This window comes from Symphalangus syndactylus, chromosome 14 (assembly GCF_028878055.3).
Source record: "Symphalangus syndactylus isolate Jambi chromosome 14, NHGRI_mSymSyn1-v2.1_pri, whole genome shotgun sequence".
Classification (NCBI taxonomy): domain Eukaryota; kingdom Metazoa; phylum Chordata; class Mammalia; order Primates; family Hylobatidae; genus Symphalangus; species Symphalangus syndactylus.
Genome location: NC_072436.2, coordinates 12919624 through 12936044, shown reverse-complemented (window position 1 = coordinate 12936044; position 16421 = coordinate 12919624). Strand labels below are relative to the sequence as shown.

The following is a 16421-nucleotide window of genomic DNA, read 5'->3' as shown; positions in this document are numbered from 1 at the left end:
AAGAGTATTTGCTGATGGATGGAGGGAGGAGGGAGAGAGAGAGAGAACCAAGAGAAAAGAGAGGGAAAGAAAGCTGGAACCTTCTGGTTTAGAGACCTGTTTGGAGGAGATAATGGCAGAGGGAGCAGAAAAGCAGGGTACTCTCTGGTGGGGGAATTGAGGGGAAAGAAGATTTTTGGTTTTTTTTTTGAGACGGGGTCTCACTCTGTCACCGAGGCTGGAGTGCAGTGGTGTGATCTCGGCTCGCTGCAGACTCAACTTCCCCAGGCTCAAGCCATCCTCCCACCGCAGCTTCCGTGTAACTGGGACTACAAGTGTGTGCCATCACGCCCAGCTAATTTTTTTTTTGTAGAGATGGGGTCTCACTATGTTCCTCAGGCTGGTCTCAAACTCCCGGCCTCAAGTGATCCTCCCACCTTAGTTTCCCACAGTGTTGGGATTACAGGCGTGAGCCACTGCACCTGGCAAGATTTCTGCTTCACTTTTCCTGGGAGCAATTCCAACCTGTTTGTGTGCTGGTGGGGATGACTTCAGGGAGCGCAGTCCAGGACACAGGTGCGAGGCCTTGGGTTGGAAGTTCCAGTCTCACGCACCCCAACCCTGGAGCCCAGGCCCCCCTTTCCTCCCAGGTACATCCCACACTGGCCCCACCCCCTTGGTTGTCAGCACCACAACTGCTCTAAGGTATTTATCACCCTAACATGTACCTGATCACTTATATGTAGAGCTTGTCTAAAAGACCAAGAGCCCCTAAGCTACCTGTTTCTATCATGAACTGACAAATTGAAACAAAAGTTCAACAGCATTTAATTCCCCTTGTGACCAAAAAGAAGGAAAGAAAACAATGAAATGGCTGCAGGCAGCCAGCACATAACAATTTTCTGAATTAACTGTACTTTTAAACGTTAGCTTCAAACATCATTTCGTGAATGACACAACTCTATTTCATGCTAACAAAAACCAAAAAAGTGACTTTGGATTTGTCAGGGTGCTAAAAATAACGTCATTGCTTATTTAACTTTTCTCAGAGCTGTCTGTTACAAAGCATACACAAACAGAAAGAAGCTGTTTTTCCATTCTTTCACTATTTTCCAAAGTTTCATACCTCAGGTCAGCACCGCACAATTCAGTGGGCAATTCTTCTTCTTTTTTTTTTTTTTAAACAGAGTCTTGCTCTGTCGCCCAGGCTGGAGTGCAGTGGCGCAATCTCGGCTCACTGCAACCTCCGCCTCTCCGGTTCAAGCGATTCTCCTGCCTCAGCCTCCTGAGTAGCTGGGACTACAGGCGCGCGCCACCACGCCCAGCTAATTTTTTGTGTTTTTAATAGAGACCGGGTTTCACCATGTTAACCAGGATGGTCTCGAACTCCTGACCTCATGCTTCGCCCACCTCGGCCTCCCAAAGTGCTGGGATTACAGGCGTGAGCCACTGCACCCGGCCTTTTTTTTTTTTTTTTTTTTTTTTTTCATATGGAGTCTCGCTCTGTCGCCCAGGCTGGGTGCAGTGGCGCGATCTCGGCTCACTGCAAGCTCTGCCTCCCGGGTTCACGCCATTCTCCTGCCTCAGCCTCCCGAGTAGCTGGGATTACAGGCGCCCACCACCATGCCCGGCTAATTTTTTGTATTTTTAGTAGAGACGGGGTTTCACTGTCTCTACTAAATGTTGGCCAGGCTGGTCTCAAATTCCTGGCCTCAAGTGATCCTCCCGTCTCGGCCTCCCAAAGTGCTGGGATTACAGGCGCAAGCCACCGTGCCCGCCCTGATTCTTCTTGTGTCATTTTCCTGGGCTTCCATCTCCCTAGCTGGACTGCAAACACTCTGGAATGCTGACCTGAGGGCAGCAGCTGACCTGAGGGCTGGAGTGCTGACCTGAGTGCAGCAGTGTCCACGGAGCCCCACGGGGCACACACCGGATGTACAGGGTGGGTGCCCACAGCGGGCGCAAGCAGGTTCACAGCCAGGAAGCTCGCCTCACTACCCTATACATGTTCATCCCTTCCTATGCCTGGGTCTTTCCTGGAACACAAAACTGTTTTGGGAAAAGTCCTTCGGCTCCCACATTTGTGGGCTAAGAGAGGAAACTGTGAGCGGAGCCCAGCCAATGCCTCTGCTGCGATCCTACTGGCTCCTGGGCGCCTGGGCCCACCCCCGTCTCTTGTTGGCTGGTCAAAAATATGGCCAGTTTATATAAAATCCTGTTTTGTTCACAGTAACCGCACCCCCCCACCCCCCAACTAAACTGGCCAGGCGCACTTAAAATTCTGAGGCCTCCATTTGAAAAAGGGATCCTGTCAGTTTCTCAATAGGCCACCCGCCCACAGAAACGGGGAGGTGGCGACAGGGAACGGCCTCTGCTCCAAAGGACACCCCTTGGCTCGCCCCGAGGCTGGGCTCGAAGGGACCCCGGGGTGGCGGGGGACGGAGCAGCGTAGCCCTCCAGAGTCGAGCTGGAGGGGAAAGGGTAGCGGGTGGGTCGCCCGGTGCCCTGGAGGGACGGGGCGCGAGTCCCACGCGCTGAGTCAGGGACTCCGGGCGCAGAAGGCCACGCAGCGGGGACCGGGGTCGGGGGGCTGGGGGCGTCCGGGGACCCCCGCGCGGGTGCGGGCCGCGGGCGCCAGGTGGTGCGGGAAGCCCCCGACGTGCCAGGCCGGGCACAACAAAAGCGCGGGCTGGGGGGGAGGCGCGGGCGGAGGGGGAGGAGGGGGCTGCTGGGAGCGCCCGGAGCCTGCATTGGCCGCCAGCCACCGGGAGGAGGAGCAGAAAATCCTCCGAGCGCAATAAAACGGCGGCCCGGCCCAAGCCCGCAGCAAACACATCCGTAGAAGGCAGCGCGGCCGCTGGGAGCCGCAGCGCCGCTCGCCCGCCGCCCCCCACCCCGCCGCCCCGCCCGGCGAATTGCGCCCCGCGCCCCTCCCCTCGCGCCCCCGAGACAAAGAGGAGAGAAAGTTTGCGCGGCCGAGCGGGGCAGGTGAGGAGGGTGAGCCGCGCGGGAGGGGCCCGCCTCGGCCCCGGCTCAGCCCCCGCCCGCGCCCCCAGCCCGCCGCCGCGAGCAGCGACCGGACCCCCCGGCGGCGGCCCCCGCCCGCCCAGCCCCCCGGCCCGCCCAGCCCCCCGGCCCGCCATGGGCGCCGCGGCCCGCACCCTGCGGCTGGCGCTTGGCCTCCTGCTGCTGGCGACGCTGCTTCGCCCGGCCGACGCCTGCAGCTGCTCTCCGGTGCACCCGCAACAGGCGTTTTGCAATGCAGATGTAGGTAAGGAGCGGCGACCCCAGCCCCCGCGCGGGGCCCCACCTCCCCGCCACCCCGAGGGTTCGCGGACGCCCCGCCCGCCCGCCGCTGGCCGAGGGACCCCAGCGCCCGCCTCCTGGTCCCTCGGCGCCTTCTCGAATCCTGCAAGTGGACGCCCAGAGCCGACTTTCTTTCTCCCCTCCCTCCTCTCCCTTTCTTTCCCTCTCTTTGCCGAGATGCGTCTCAACCTCAAAATTCCACCGAAATTCCGCCGCAGCTCCAGCCCCAGAAAAGGGAGCCAGTTTGGGTTTTGGCAGGCGGCGCGCCCTGGGATGCCAGCGCTGGGGGCGGGGAGCGTGGGGGACACGGCGTGGGGGCGGGGGGCTGGAGGACTGGGGACCCCAGGAAGAAACTTTCGCAAATGAGGTGGGAGTTGGGCTTCTCTGGGCTTGGGGCTAGGTGGGGAAGGGCTTCTCTGCTGGGGCTTCTCCCACCAGCCCCATTTGGGGGCTCCCCGATCAAGCCAGGGTGGGATGGAAGCCCGCCCTACCCGAGGCAGGTTCCACAGGCCCAGAGGGGCAGGTGAAAAATCCGGTGGCGTCTCCTGGCCTGGCTCCTTGCTTGTGCCCTGCCCAGGAGGCTTTGCAAACTGGCTGGGCGGGGACCGGGACCCCCGAATGTTCCGCTTTTTCGGGACGTCCACAAAAGCTGGAGACTTTGGTGACCGGACCCGGCACGTGGGACTGTGCGGCTGCTCAGATTCCCCAGCAAATACCCATGACCTCAGGACTCCTAGCCCCCAAAAGACAGGCGCCATGGAGGAGGGAGGAGGGGCCCAGTTATTTGTTCTGATCCATGGACGGGAAGGACCAGCAGAAATGGGAGGAACCCGCTGGCCCGAAGTTTCCACCCTGGTCCTGCACCTCAAGCCTCTGCGGGCCTGGTGCTTGCTGGTCAGCATGGTTTTCCTGGGGCAAGTCTGGCTACACAGCAGGTGGTCTCAGAGCCCCCTGTCCTCCTTCTTTCTTATGTCTGAGTCTCAGTCGAGTGACCTGTCCAGGGCAGATGGAGCAAGGCGGGGGCCCCCTCACCTGCCTAGACTGGAGGTGGGAGTTTCTGTTTCTCCTGCTGTCAGCCACGCCCTTCCCATACCCCTCCCACGGCTTCTTGCCCCACCCCAGTTAGCCCTGGGAGCTGCGTGCCCAGCTGGGGAAGTTTTCAGTTGCGCCAATCTATTGAGATCACAGGTCTCAGGTGGCTCAGGCCACCTGGGTGGAAGGCGTGGTGTGTGCCTGTGTCACAGTTTCCACAAAATCCAGTTTGGGGGAAATGAGGTCTTTTCCCCAGTTTAGCCTTGGTGCTCAGCAAGATTTGTGGGTGAAGGAGAGGCTCCTTTGATGAGGGAGCCATAATGGGCCTTTCTCTGGGGGTCCACGAGGAGTGCAGGCCTGTCCAGGCTCCTTGGCTGACCAGCACGTGGTGGGGCAGGATGCAGCAAAGGCCCAGAAGGAGGCTGCGGAGAAAAGGACTTGGGAGTTGGATTTGTAGGAGTTGGGCCTTGGGACCCCTCCCCCCCACCCCACCCCACACACACACTCCTCAGCTGTGTGGGAGAATGTCCAGGCAGCCACTCTGTCCTTGCTTGGCATAAGTTAAGGCGGCCACTGAGCTGGGAGCTGTTTCTGCGTGGGGGGTGGATCCAGGATGGCAGAGGGTGGAGGGCTGCAGTGCGTGCCTCCCGCCTCCTTCATGCTTGGCGCAGCACTCTCCTCTTCTGGGTTGCCTGGCATTTGTGTCTAAATCTTTGCATCAAAATCATCCTGTAGCTAAAACTTTTCACCCCATCCCAGCTCAGAGGCCCAGTCAGATGCCAGAGTTGCACTGCAGAGCTCAGGGCATTCGCTTCCTGTGGCCGCTGTGACAAACGACCACAAATCGGGGGGCTTAAAAGAACAGGAATCAATTCTCTGTAGCTCAGGAGGCCAGAAGTCTGAAAAGGTGTCCGCAGAGCTAGTTCCTTCTGGAGGCTGCAAGGGAGAATCTCTTCCAGGCCTCTCTCCTTGATGTTCCTTCATTTATAGACACATCACTTCCATTTCCACCTCTGTCTTCACATGGCCTTCTCTCTTGTGTGTCTCTGTGTCCAAATTTTCCTGTTCCCTTTTTTTTTTTTTTTTTTTTTTTTTAGAGACAGCAGGCTGGAGTGCAATGGCGCGATCTGGGCTCACTGCAGCCTCCACCTCCTGGGTTCGAGCAATTCTCCTGCCTCAGCCTCCTGAGTAGCTGGGGTTACAGGCACCCGCCACCACATCCGGCTAATTTTTTGTATTTTTAGTAGAGACAGGAATTCGCCATGTTGGCCAGGCTGGTCTCGAACTCCTGGCCTCAGGTGATCCGCCTGTCTCAGCCTCCCAAAGTGCTGGGATTACAGGCGTGAGCCACCGCGCCCGGCCAAATTTCCCTGTTCTTATAAGGACAGCAGCCATTGGATTTAGGGCCCACCCTAATCCAGTATGACTTACATCTTGATATATCAACAAATACCCTATTTCCAAATAAGGTCATATTCATAGGATCTGACTAGATGTGCATTTGAGGGGGGACACAATTCAGCCCATACACCAGGCTGCCTTCTCTTATTCCCAGTCACCCTTTCTGTGCTCAACCAACTTGGGATAAACAACCCAGGACATCCTAGGGTAGGGCCCCAGAACAAATCCCACAGGGACGACAGTGGCCTGTCTATTCTCCAGTGTTCGATTTTCCTTGAAGCGATGCAGGTTTGTGACTTTCTCAGCAATGGTTCCCCATTCTGGCTCAGAGCAGAATTGCCTGTAAGATTCTTAAAGATTGCTCAGGTCTGGGTCCCTTTGCAGATACAGAGGGTCGTGCTCAGACTTCGGCTTTTGCAGTTTTAAAAGGCCCACAGGTGATTTAACCAGGGCTGTGACCCAGGGGTCTCAGAAAGGGGGTACAGTGGGGGTTAATAAAGCCTGGCTTGTTATGTGGCAAGCTGGCTCCTTTTACTCTTGGCTGCATGCAGGCTTGTTAAATGGCTTGGTGTCTACAAGAGGCAATTGGCTTAAGAAACAGTCAGATTTCTGTCTGCCCGGCTAAGGATTTCTGGGAGGTATCTCCCTAGCAGCTCTTGCAGCTGGTAGGACCGGAACTGTGGTCGGCAAAGATAATTCATTATGAGGTGGTGATGTTTAGGATAAGGGATGGTAAGAGATGACCTGATTTCTTCCCGGAAGGCCCCAGGTCCTTGTCCTTTCCAGCAAGGCCAGCACAAACGGGAAGCATTTTGTGTCTCAGTTACAGCACTATTCAAACGCGCTGCTGGCCCGGCTCCCTCTCACCCAGTGAAATCCTTCACATCTACTGCCAGCCTGCACAGCTACAGGGATCTGGCTGGAAATTAGCTTTGGGCTCACCATTCAGGCAGTACCATGCCTGGAGCCACTTAGCCAGCTGAGCTACTTGGCAGACTCAGGCTGCTTGGGCCTGTTTCTGGACTCAAGGGTAAAGCCAGGAGCTCTCTGGATGCAGAGAATAAAACCTCTCCTCTGGCTTGGGTGGCAGTACCTAAAGCCACACATTATCCTAGAAGACCTCTGCGATGACATCTTCCTCACATGTTCCCATCTCCAGAAGCTGTCCTCTGCAAACCCCCCGAGGAGCTCCAGCTCCAGCTAGAGAGGGGTCCACAACCAAGAGGGGAACACCTGCTGTTTCCTGGGGTGAACAGCCAAGGGTAACCTGGTTCCTGGGGGATACAGTGACAGGGACCAGACAGATAGTAGGGGCCACCCCAGAAAACACACAGCACCCAGTCAAAAATGGCTCTGTCTTCAGGACACGTGCTCAGGAAAAGCAACACAGCATCAGATTCATGGGAGCTGGGTCAGGCCTTCCATGCGAGGGGGTGGGGGTGGCGCTTTTTAAAGAAACTGTTGGCGACTCGTTGTGCGAAGTATGTGATCGATCTGTATTGTCAGTTTTGTTCATCTTGATTTTCATATTGGGCTTGTCTGTGTTTCAACAAGCAATTATGGAGTGGCTGCCTCTGTCCCAGGGGACGTAAGGGAGAAGCAAGACATTATCCCTGTGGTGGGGGAGGCAGGGGGTGGTACATCTCGGCACCAGGCAGTGTGGAAGGGGGTTCCTGCTGCCCGGCATGGTGAGCAGGCCTCCCCTCCTCAACTGCCCGGGTGTGGTATAAAGTCAGTCCACTCAGTGTGGTTTGGGTAAATAATTAACAACAGATAAACTTTCGAAATAACCAAAATTCAGAAGTAATCATGTGACAATGTGAAATGCATTTGCAAGATGTGAGGATAGAAGGCCCCATGGTAGGTTGAGGAGGGAGCTGTGGGGAGAACTGAGGCTCTTCGGCTTGGTTTTGAACAGTGTCCTTGGAGGGACAGGATCCGCCAGGGGAGTCACTGGCCCCTGAATTACTGGCAGCTCCCAAGGCAGGGAGACTGGAAGAGCAGGGAGAGCTGTGCGCAGCCTGGAGGTATGGCAGGTGCTGGAAGGAGCTCTCCCGACAACACACGTTTCTCCTTATCTGGGGATCTGAGGACAGTGCCAGCCTGGGAGCCTCTCGGGCCTCCGCCATTTGCACCCTTCTGAGGGTGCAGAGCCACTTACGCAGTCCCGGCCTGTGGTTTGTGAGCTGCAGGTGGGTTCCGGTACCTGCCTCCCTCCTCCCTGCTGTCACAGCCAGGTTGCTAGGTAGATGCCACTGGTGTGGGCTGAGAGGTTCAGACCCTGTGGCGACGTCTGAGCACATGGAGAACAGCGCATAGATGACTCCTGGGAGACTGAGAGGCGCAGGCCGCCATCTCCAGTCCTGATGCAGAACCACTGACTCGATGCAGTGGGGGTCGCGTGTAGGGGTGAACCTCTTGGGTTCCGAAACAACCAAGGGGTCTGCCCGAGGCTTCCCAGGCAGCTGCAAGGACGGATGCAACAGCAGGGAGGAGGAGATAAGAAGGAAGCAAAGACAGGCAGACGTGGCAGTGGCAGGGGCAGGAGGGGTGCGTACCCTGGACGCTCCCTCTGTCCCCCGGTGCACGCACAGGCTCACAAACCAGGGACTGAGGGCAAGTGGCTGCGTGGCTAGGATGGTCTTTTTTTCTTTTTCTTTTTCTTTTTGAGACGGAGTCTCGCTCTATCCCCAGGCTGGAGTGCAGTGGCGCTATCTTGGCTCACTGCAACCTCCACCTCCTGGGTTCATGCCATTCTCCTGTCTCAGCCTCCCGAGTAGCTGGGACTACAGGCGCCCGCCACCACACCCGGCTAATTTTTTTGAATTTTTAGTAGAGATGGGGTTTCACTGTGTTAGCTGGGATGGTCTCGATCTCCTGACCTCGTGATCCGCCCCCCTCAGCCTCCCAAAGTGCTGGGATTACAGGCGTGAGGCACCGCGCCCAGCAGATGGTCTTTTTCAAGAGGGGAGGGCAGAGTGAAGAAATCAAGGTTAGGGAGGGTGAAGAGGCGACATCTGGAGGACGGTGCTGGGGATTGTAACCCCCTGGTCATTTAGCGGCAGCAGGGCGGGGTGTGCACAGGTGTTCTAAGCCAAGGGACCAACTGCCCCAGGAAAGGTGAGAGTACTGGGTGCAGAGTAGGCCAAAGAGGAGCCTGGAGATTCAGGGGGACCCACAAGGAGATTGGGGCCAAGCTCTGGCTTGTCACGCGACATCTGCATTCCATCCCGGGGCCCACGCAGCCACCAAGGATGTTCTGGCTGTGGAATGACAGCAGGCGTTGCCCAGGGAGCCTGGTAGAAGGCAGCCGCCTAAATCTGAGTGCTGGAGCGGACCTAGGGGTGGCACCAGTTTCAGGACTCTCCAGGTGCTGCTGCCGCCTGCCAAAGTTGGCATAGACCAGTCATCTCCAGAGGGGTGCCCAGTACAGCCTGGGTGCTAGGAATGTTATGAATAGTTAGCATACGGATTCAGAGTTGTACTCTGAATATCATTTTTTTTTTTGAGACGGAGTCTCGCTCTGTCACCCAGGCTGGAGTGCAGTGGTGCAATCACAGATCATTGCAGCTTCAACTTCCTGGGCCCAAGCGATCCTTCCACCTCAGTCTCCCAAGCAGCCACCACGCCCAGCTAATTTTTGGAATTTTTTGTAGAGATGGGGTTTCGTCATGTTGCCCAGGCTGGTCTTGAACTCCTGAGCTCAAGTGATCTGCCCACTATGGCCTCCCAAATTGCTGGGATTACAGGTGTGAGCTACGGTGCCTGGCCTGTATATACTTTTTTAATGAATATCTGATGTTGTGGGTGCTTGGCCAAGGTTTTGTTTTTGTTGCCCATGGGTCTGAACAGAAAGTGTGGAGACTGACCACCTCAGTGTTGGGGGGTGGAGTAAGCAGGCAGATGAGCTGCCCTGAGATTGCTGGGAGGAAGGAAGGGGGACAGACCCAGACTTCCCAATGGAGAGATGGTCTGGAGCATGGATGTCTCAGAGTGGCAGGCAGGATGAAGCTGGTGTCCCCAGGACCTCCCAGGGCCCACCTGCCTGGACTCCTGCAGCCTAAGCGGGCTGGAGTCCCTGGAGCCTGTGCCCTGACGCCCTGGTGCCCTTGTGCATTTGTTGGGGCGTGGCTGTGCAGCAGCAGAGGGAAGGGCACAGAGACCCCGCCTGGATGAATCCCACCTTACAGCGGAGGGCTAAGCTGCTCCCCGGCCAGCCAGGTCAGACTGGAGCCCAGGGAAAGCTTTCAGAGCCCCAGCAAGTCAGGTCGTGAGTGTGTTTGCGCTAAGAAGCAAATTGAGGAACAGTCTTTATAAAAGAGGGGTCTTAACTCGGAGTGTATGAACACCCAGCCAGAGATAGGCCTGGCTGGTTTGGGGGTGGTCACAAGCCTGGAAACTGTAAGTGAAGTTGTGTGTGTGTGTGTGTGTGCGCGCGCGCGTGTGTGTTTTTTTGTGGACAGTGGCAGCCGCCAACTTCTCAAAGGTGCCTGTGGCCCTCCAAAGGTCAAGTCACTGCCATTTAAAAGGAGTCTTTTTATAGGTTTCGAGTCTTCTGTTTGCTGTATCTGCGTAGTCTCAGCTGAGCAATGGTAACGATCTTGCCTTTCTCTCCTCTCCCACCCTCATTCTGCACTTGGCCACCCTGGACAGCCAGGGTCCGCTCAGACACTACTACCCCGAGGGGAGTCCGAGGCAGATCTTCAACCAGCTCTGGGGAAAGGATGCCATCAGTGTCCTTTGGCCTCCTAGCTGGTCTCAGGGATGGCTCCAAAGACCTGGGAGGTTCTGTGGTTGTCTTCCATGGGGAAGGCGTCCTTTGTAGACGGCAGCTGCTCTTTTATCTCAAACTCTGATCAGAGCTGGACCACACATGGCCTGAGGGAACTCCAGACCTCACCAGTTAGGAAGGGCCTGGTGTCTGTGTCTTAAATACCTGCTTCTTACAGAATTTATTCACTTAAGGGTTTTTATATTTTGTTTTACAATAGAATTTGGGTGCCTACCATACACAAAAATACTATGGCAAGTGTTTCAAGGAATGTATTTAGTTTTTTGAGACAGAGTTTTGCTCTGTCGCCCAGGCTGGAATGCAGTGGTGAGATCTCGGCTCACTGCAACCTCCGCCTCCTGGGTTCAAGCAATTCTCCTGCCTCAGCCTCCCGAGTAGCTGGGATTACAGGTGTGCGCTGCCATGCCCAGCTAATTTTTGTATTTTCAGTAGAGACGGGGTTTCACCCTGTCGGCCAGGCTGGTCTCGAACTCCAAAGCCATGGTGCCCGTCTTCAAGGAAGTGAGCGCAGAAATGCGAAGATCATCTTGCAGGCTGCACCTCTTGCTAGAGACTGTTATCGAGGTTAGGACACTGTTGAGATTGTGGGCCCTGAGGGGTGGATCTTATCAGAGCTAAGATAAGCCCTGAGGAAGGGTCCTGGGGTGGGTGTGGGGAGCCCAGGGTGGCTGTGGTAGAGAATGTACCACAGGGGGACAGAGTCATTAGAACAAAGTATGGCCAGGCTTGAGCCCAGGCGGAGCAGCGAAGCCTGGAGACCCGGCAGTGGGACTCCGGGGAAGGCTTTATGGCCCCTGCACTGGGGGAGACAGAGAGGGGCAGACAGGAGGGGGATGACACTGAGGAGGAAGGTGGTGTTGAGAGGCTCGCAGTTACCAGGGGAGCAGAGCTCCCACCTGCAGTGGGGAAGACCGAGAAGATGGAAGGCAGGCCCTGGGCGGGGCCATGGGTCGTGGGCAGACACAGAAGGAGATGCCTTTGGAGCTTGACCCAGTGCCCGGGAGCCAGATGCCCTCTATCCTGGTCAGGAGCTCAGGCGGGTAGAGGTCTCCGTTGAGTTCTGCTGGAATCTGGTGACCAGAAAGTCTCGGCGAGAGGGATTTGAGCTAGAACTTGAGCAGACAGTGGAAATTGTGTAACGGGGCCTTGGAGGGAACAGGAAACGGAGCGTTGAGGGGGAAGGGAGCCAGCAGTAGCGAGGGGAGCTGACATTCATAGCAAACAGGGTGAGCGGGGGTCAAATGCTGGCCCCAGATTGAGTCCAGCAGAGCGATCTGGGACAGGTGGCCTCTCTCTGCCTCCGCTTCCACACCGCCAAAAAGGAGAGGCGAATTTCCTGCCTCCCAGGAGGCTCTCGGAGCTAGTGGGGGACACCAGCTCTTTCTGCATCAAACCCTGACTCTCCCTGTCTTGGTGTTCTTGTTCCTCCCCACCCTGCCCTGAGGGAGGCCGGGGAGCAGCTAGAGAGGTGAATCATGACATGGTGATAATGACTGTGGCAACAACAACAGCTGGCAGAGGTGCCAAGGGCTTGGAGGTCTGCTCTTCACTAGTGTCAACCCATTTCCTTCCCTATCCTCATCCCCATCGTATAGACGATCCAACCGAGGCGCAGGCCCACTAAGGAACCTGCTCAGGGTCAGCTGGCTAGGAAATAGCAGAGTAAAGGAAGAGATGGCTTTTAGGCCGGGCACGGTGGAATCATGCCTGGAATCCCAGCACTTGGGGAGGCCGAGGTGTGTGGATCGCCTGAGGTCGGGAGTTTAAGACCAGCCTGGCCAACATGGTGAAACTCTATCTCTACTAAAAATAAAAAAATTAGCTGGGCGTGGTGGTGCACGCCTGTAATCCCAGCTACTTAGGAGGCTGAGGCATGAGAATCGCTTGAACCTGGGAAGCAGAGGTTGCAGTGAGCCGACATCGCACCACTGCACTCCTGCCTGGGTGACAGAGTGAGACTCTGTCTCAAAAAAAAAAAAGAAAAAAAAAAAAAGAGGGAGACGGCTTTTAAAAGGAGGTATGTCAACAGAATGGTGCTGATTCAGACTGACGTTGGCTTGGGGAAGGATGGTCTAGGCTGTGGAGCTGGGCCGGAACTCTACGGGTGACGGATGGAGCCACTGAGGAGGGAGAGGAGTTCCTGAGGCTGGCCTTGTTCATGAGGTTTGCCTGTCTGCTGGAGATAAGCTAAATCAGTTAAGCTTTCTCCCTACTGCAACAGAGTGAGCAGACATTTCAAATGATACTGCAGATTTGTGTTTATGACCTAGAAAAATGTTCGGAGCATAGTACTTTCAAAAGCCCAGACTGGGCCGGGCGCAGTGGCATGTGCCTGTAATCCCAGCACTTTGGGAGGCCGAGGTGGGCAGATCACGAGGTCAGGAGTTTGAGACTAGCCTGGCCAATATGGTAAAACCCTGTCTCTATTAAAAATACAAAAATTAGCTGGGCGTGGTGGCGGGCACCTGTAATCCCAGCTACTCAGGAGGCTGAGGCAGGAGAATCGCTTGAACCCAGGAGGCAGAGGTTGCAGTGAGCCGAGATCGCGCCACTGCATGCCAGCCTGGGTGACAGAGCAAGACTCCATCAGAAAAAAAAAAAAAGCCCAGACTGGCCAGGCGTGGTGGCTCACGCCTGTAATCCCAGCACTTTGGGAGGCTGAGGCGGGAGGATCACTTGAGCCCAGGAGTTCCAGATCAGCCTAGGCAACATAGCAAGACCTCATCTCTACATAAAATAAATTAAAAATTTAAAAATTAGCAGGGGCTGGTGGCACGTGTCTGTAGTCCAGCTACTCGGGAGGCTGAAGTGAGAGGATCACTTGAGCCCAGGAGTTTGAGCTATGATTGTACCAGCCTGGGGGACAGAGCAAGACTCTGTCTATAAAGAAAAAAAAAACAGCTCGGCTGGGTGTGGTAGCTCATCCCTGTAATCCGAGCACTTTGGGAGGCCAAGGTGGGTGGATCACCTGAGGTCAGGAGTTCGAGACCAGCCTGGCCAACATCATGAAACCCCATCTCTACTAAAAATACAAAAATTAGCCGGGCGTGGTGGCAGGTGCCTGTAATCCCAGCTATTCAAGAGGCTGAGGCAGGAGAATCACTTGAACCCTGGAGGCAGAGGTTGCAGTGAGCCGAGAATGGGCCACTGTACTCCAGCTTGGGAGACAGAGCGAGGGTCCATCTCAAAAAAAAAAGCATAGCCAAAGTTTCGAAGGCAGATGAATGCCAATAATCTTCTCAAGAAGCAATGAAATATTGGGGTATAATCTGTGCCTCTGAGGACACAAGGGGAAGTCAGGCAGTCCCCAGTGCTAGTTGCAGCTGCCTGCTCTCCCAGGTCAGCCCGTGCACCCTCTCAGAGGAAGCCGTCCCTTCCGCCTCTCCCCATCCTAAAGAAAACTTCTCTGTCTCTCCATTCATGTCCCAAATGCCGTCTAACTTTAAAATAATTACACAACTATACGTGTTAATCATGGAAAAGACACTTAAGCAAAAAGAAAGAAGAATCGCCCTGATTGTATCCATTGCCTAGAATTTTTTTTTTTTTCCCCCGAGACAGAGTTTCGCTCCGTGGCCCAGGCTGGAGTGCAGTGGTGCAATCTTGGCTCACTGCAACCTCCGCTTCCTGGGTTTAAGTAATTCTCCTGCCTCAGTCTCCAGAGAAGCTGGGATTACAGGTGTGAGCCACCGTGCCCGGCCTATGGTTTTTGTTTTTTTTTGTTTTTTTTCTGGGACAGGTTCTTGCTCTGTCACCCAGGCTGGAGTGCAGTGGCATGATCATGGCTCACTGCAGCCTCAACCTCCTGGGCTTAAGCAATCAATCCTCCTACCTCAGCCTCTCAAGTAGCTGGAACTACAGGAGCATGCCAGCACACCCAGCTAATTTTTACATTTTTTGTCGAGACGGGGTTTTGCCATGTTGCCCAGTCTAGTCCTGAACGCCTGGGCTCAAGCCGTCTTCCTACCTCGGCCTCCCAAAGCACTGGGACTGCAAGCGTGAAGCCCTGCACCCAGCCTGCTTTCGAGCTGCTTTATTGAGACGTAATTCACATACCATGAGGCCACTCCTCTGAAGTGCACAGTTCAGTGGTTTGAGTACATTCACAGAGCCGCGCAGCCATCATCTGTAATTTTGCAGCTTCCAGAGTAGGGCCTCAACGTGAGTTCACCTGATGTTTCCGTGGATAGACTCAGGTCAAACGCTGTTGTCAGAGCCCTGCAGAGCCGCGGGTCTCAGCCCTTGTTGGTGTGGCGAGGTCCTGTAGCCGGCAGTCGGCCTCCCAAAATGTTGCTGGCTTTTTCCAGCGGTTGGCAAACTAGACCCACTGCTGGGCTGATGGCCTGTTGGTGTAAATATTTTTTTTTTTTCTTTTTGCCACCACACCCAGCTAATTTTTGTATTTTTAGTAGAGACAGGGTTTCACTATGTTGGCCAGGCTGGTCTGGAACTCCCAGCCTCAGATGATCTGCCCGCCTCGGCCTCCCTAAGTACTGGGATTACAGGCTTGTGCCACGGTGCCTGGCCTGTTGTAAATAAAGTTTTCTTGGAACACAGCCACGCCCACTGGTAAGGCCAAACCCACGTGGCTTTTGTGCTATAGCATCAGAGTTGAATGGCGGTGATCAAGGACTGTATGGGCCTCAAAGTCTAAATTACTTACCAGCTGGCCGTTCATAGAAGCCTTTTCGGATCTCCAGCCTAAGTCATTGCAGGCTGATGGCACAGGTCTGGGCTTCCCAGTCCATATGTGGCTGGCTCCTCTCTCCCCGGATTGCCTGTTCCCTGCTTTCCAGAAGCAAGCAGGTGGCCTGGGAAGAAGTGGAACCTGCAGGGTGTCATTCTCCAAGCCCATGCTGAAGATGCGATGCCTTCACCAACCTCTTCTGTGCTCTTGAGCACACGGGTGGGCTAGAGCAGGGAAGATGGACTTTCAGGCTGGAGCCTGGTTTTCTGTGGTGGGATGTTCTGTGGGTACCGAGACCCCCCTACTGCATCTTCAGGGACAGAATCTGGCTTGGGTTGAGAGTTTATTCAGCCCTTTCTGATCTGTAATCGGGAGAGATTGATTGGGCTTTCCTGGCACAGATGTGGCAAAGCAAACTGGCAGTGGGGCAGGCTTTGCCAAGGCCTGTCATGGTGGCGGAGGCCTGGTCAGAGCACCTGTCAACAGCTGCTGCTTAACCAGGGACAGAATGAGGAAATGGACATTTCAGAGAAAAGAGACGACATGAAAAGTATTAGAGAAAAGAGCCTGGGCTTTGGAGTCAAGTGGGACTCGTTCTGAATCCCGACTGTGTGCCTCTCTGAGCCTCAGTTTCCTCTTCTGTAAAAGCAGGATCAGACTCTTCAGTGTGGTGCCATGGGAGATTAATTTTTTTTTTTTTTTTTTTGAGACAGAGTCTCACTCTGTCGTCCAGGCTGGAGTGCAGTGGCACAGTCTCGGCTCACTGCATCCTCTGTTTCCTGGCTTCAAGCAATTCTCCTGCCTCAGCCTCCCCAGTAGCTGGGATTACAGGCATGTGCCACCATGCTCAGCTCAATTTTTTTTTTTCTTTTCTTTTCTTTTTTATTTTTAGTAGAGATAGGGTTTCACCATGTTGGCCTGGCTGGTCTTGAACTCCTAACCTCAAATGATCCACCTGCCAGGGCCTCCCAAAATATTGGGATTATAGGCGTGAGCCACCACACCCTACCGATTAAATTTTTGATGAGTGAGTCAAGTGGAGGCCGGGTGGGGTGGCTCATGCCTGTAATCTCAGCACTTTTGAAGGGCGAGGTGGGCGGATCACTTGAGGTCAGGAGTTTGAAACAAGCTTGGCCAACATGGCAAAACCCCGTCTCTACTAAAAATATTTTTTAAATTAGCTGGGTGTGGTGGCGGGCACCTGTAATCCCAGCTACTCGGGAG

At 55.1% G+C, this 16421-nt stretch overlaps 1 protein-coding gene across 1 annotated transcript in view; it reads left to right on the top strand.

Moving 5' to 3' along the window:
- The first annotated feature begins 2803 nt into the window (after positions 1 to 2803).
- TIMP2 (TIMP metallopeptidase inhibitor 2) overlaps positions 2804 to 16421 on the top strand; it is a 73230-nt gene continuing 59612 nt past the window's right edge. The window contains exon 1 of the mRNA XM_055243048.2: positions 2804 to 3250. Coding sequence (XP_055099023.1) covers positions 3121 to 3250 — 130 coding nt within the window. The 5' untranslated portion in view covers positions 2804 to 3120. The remainder of the gene's footprint in view (positions 3251 to 16421) is intronic.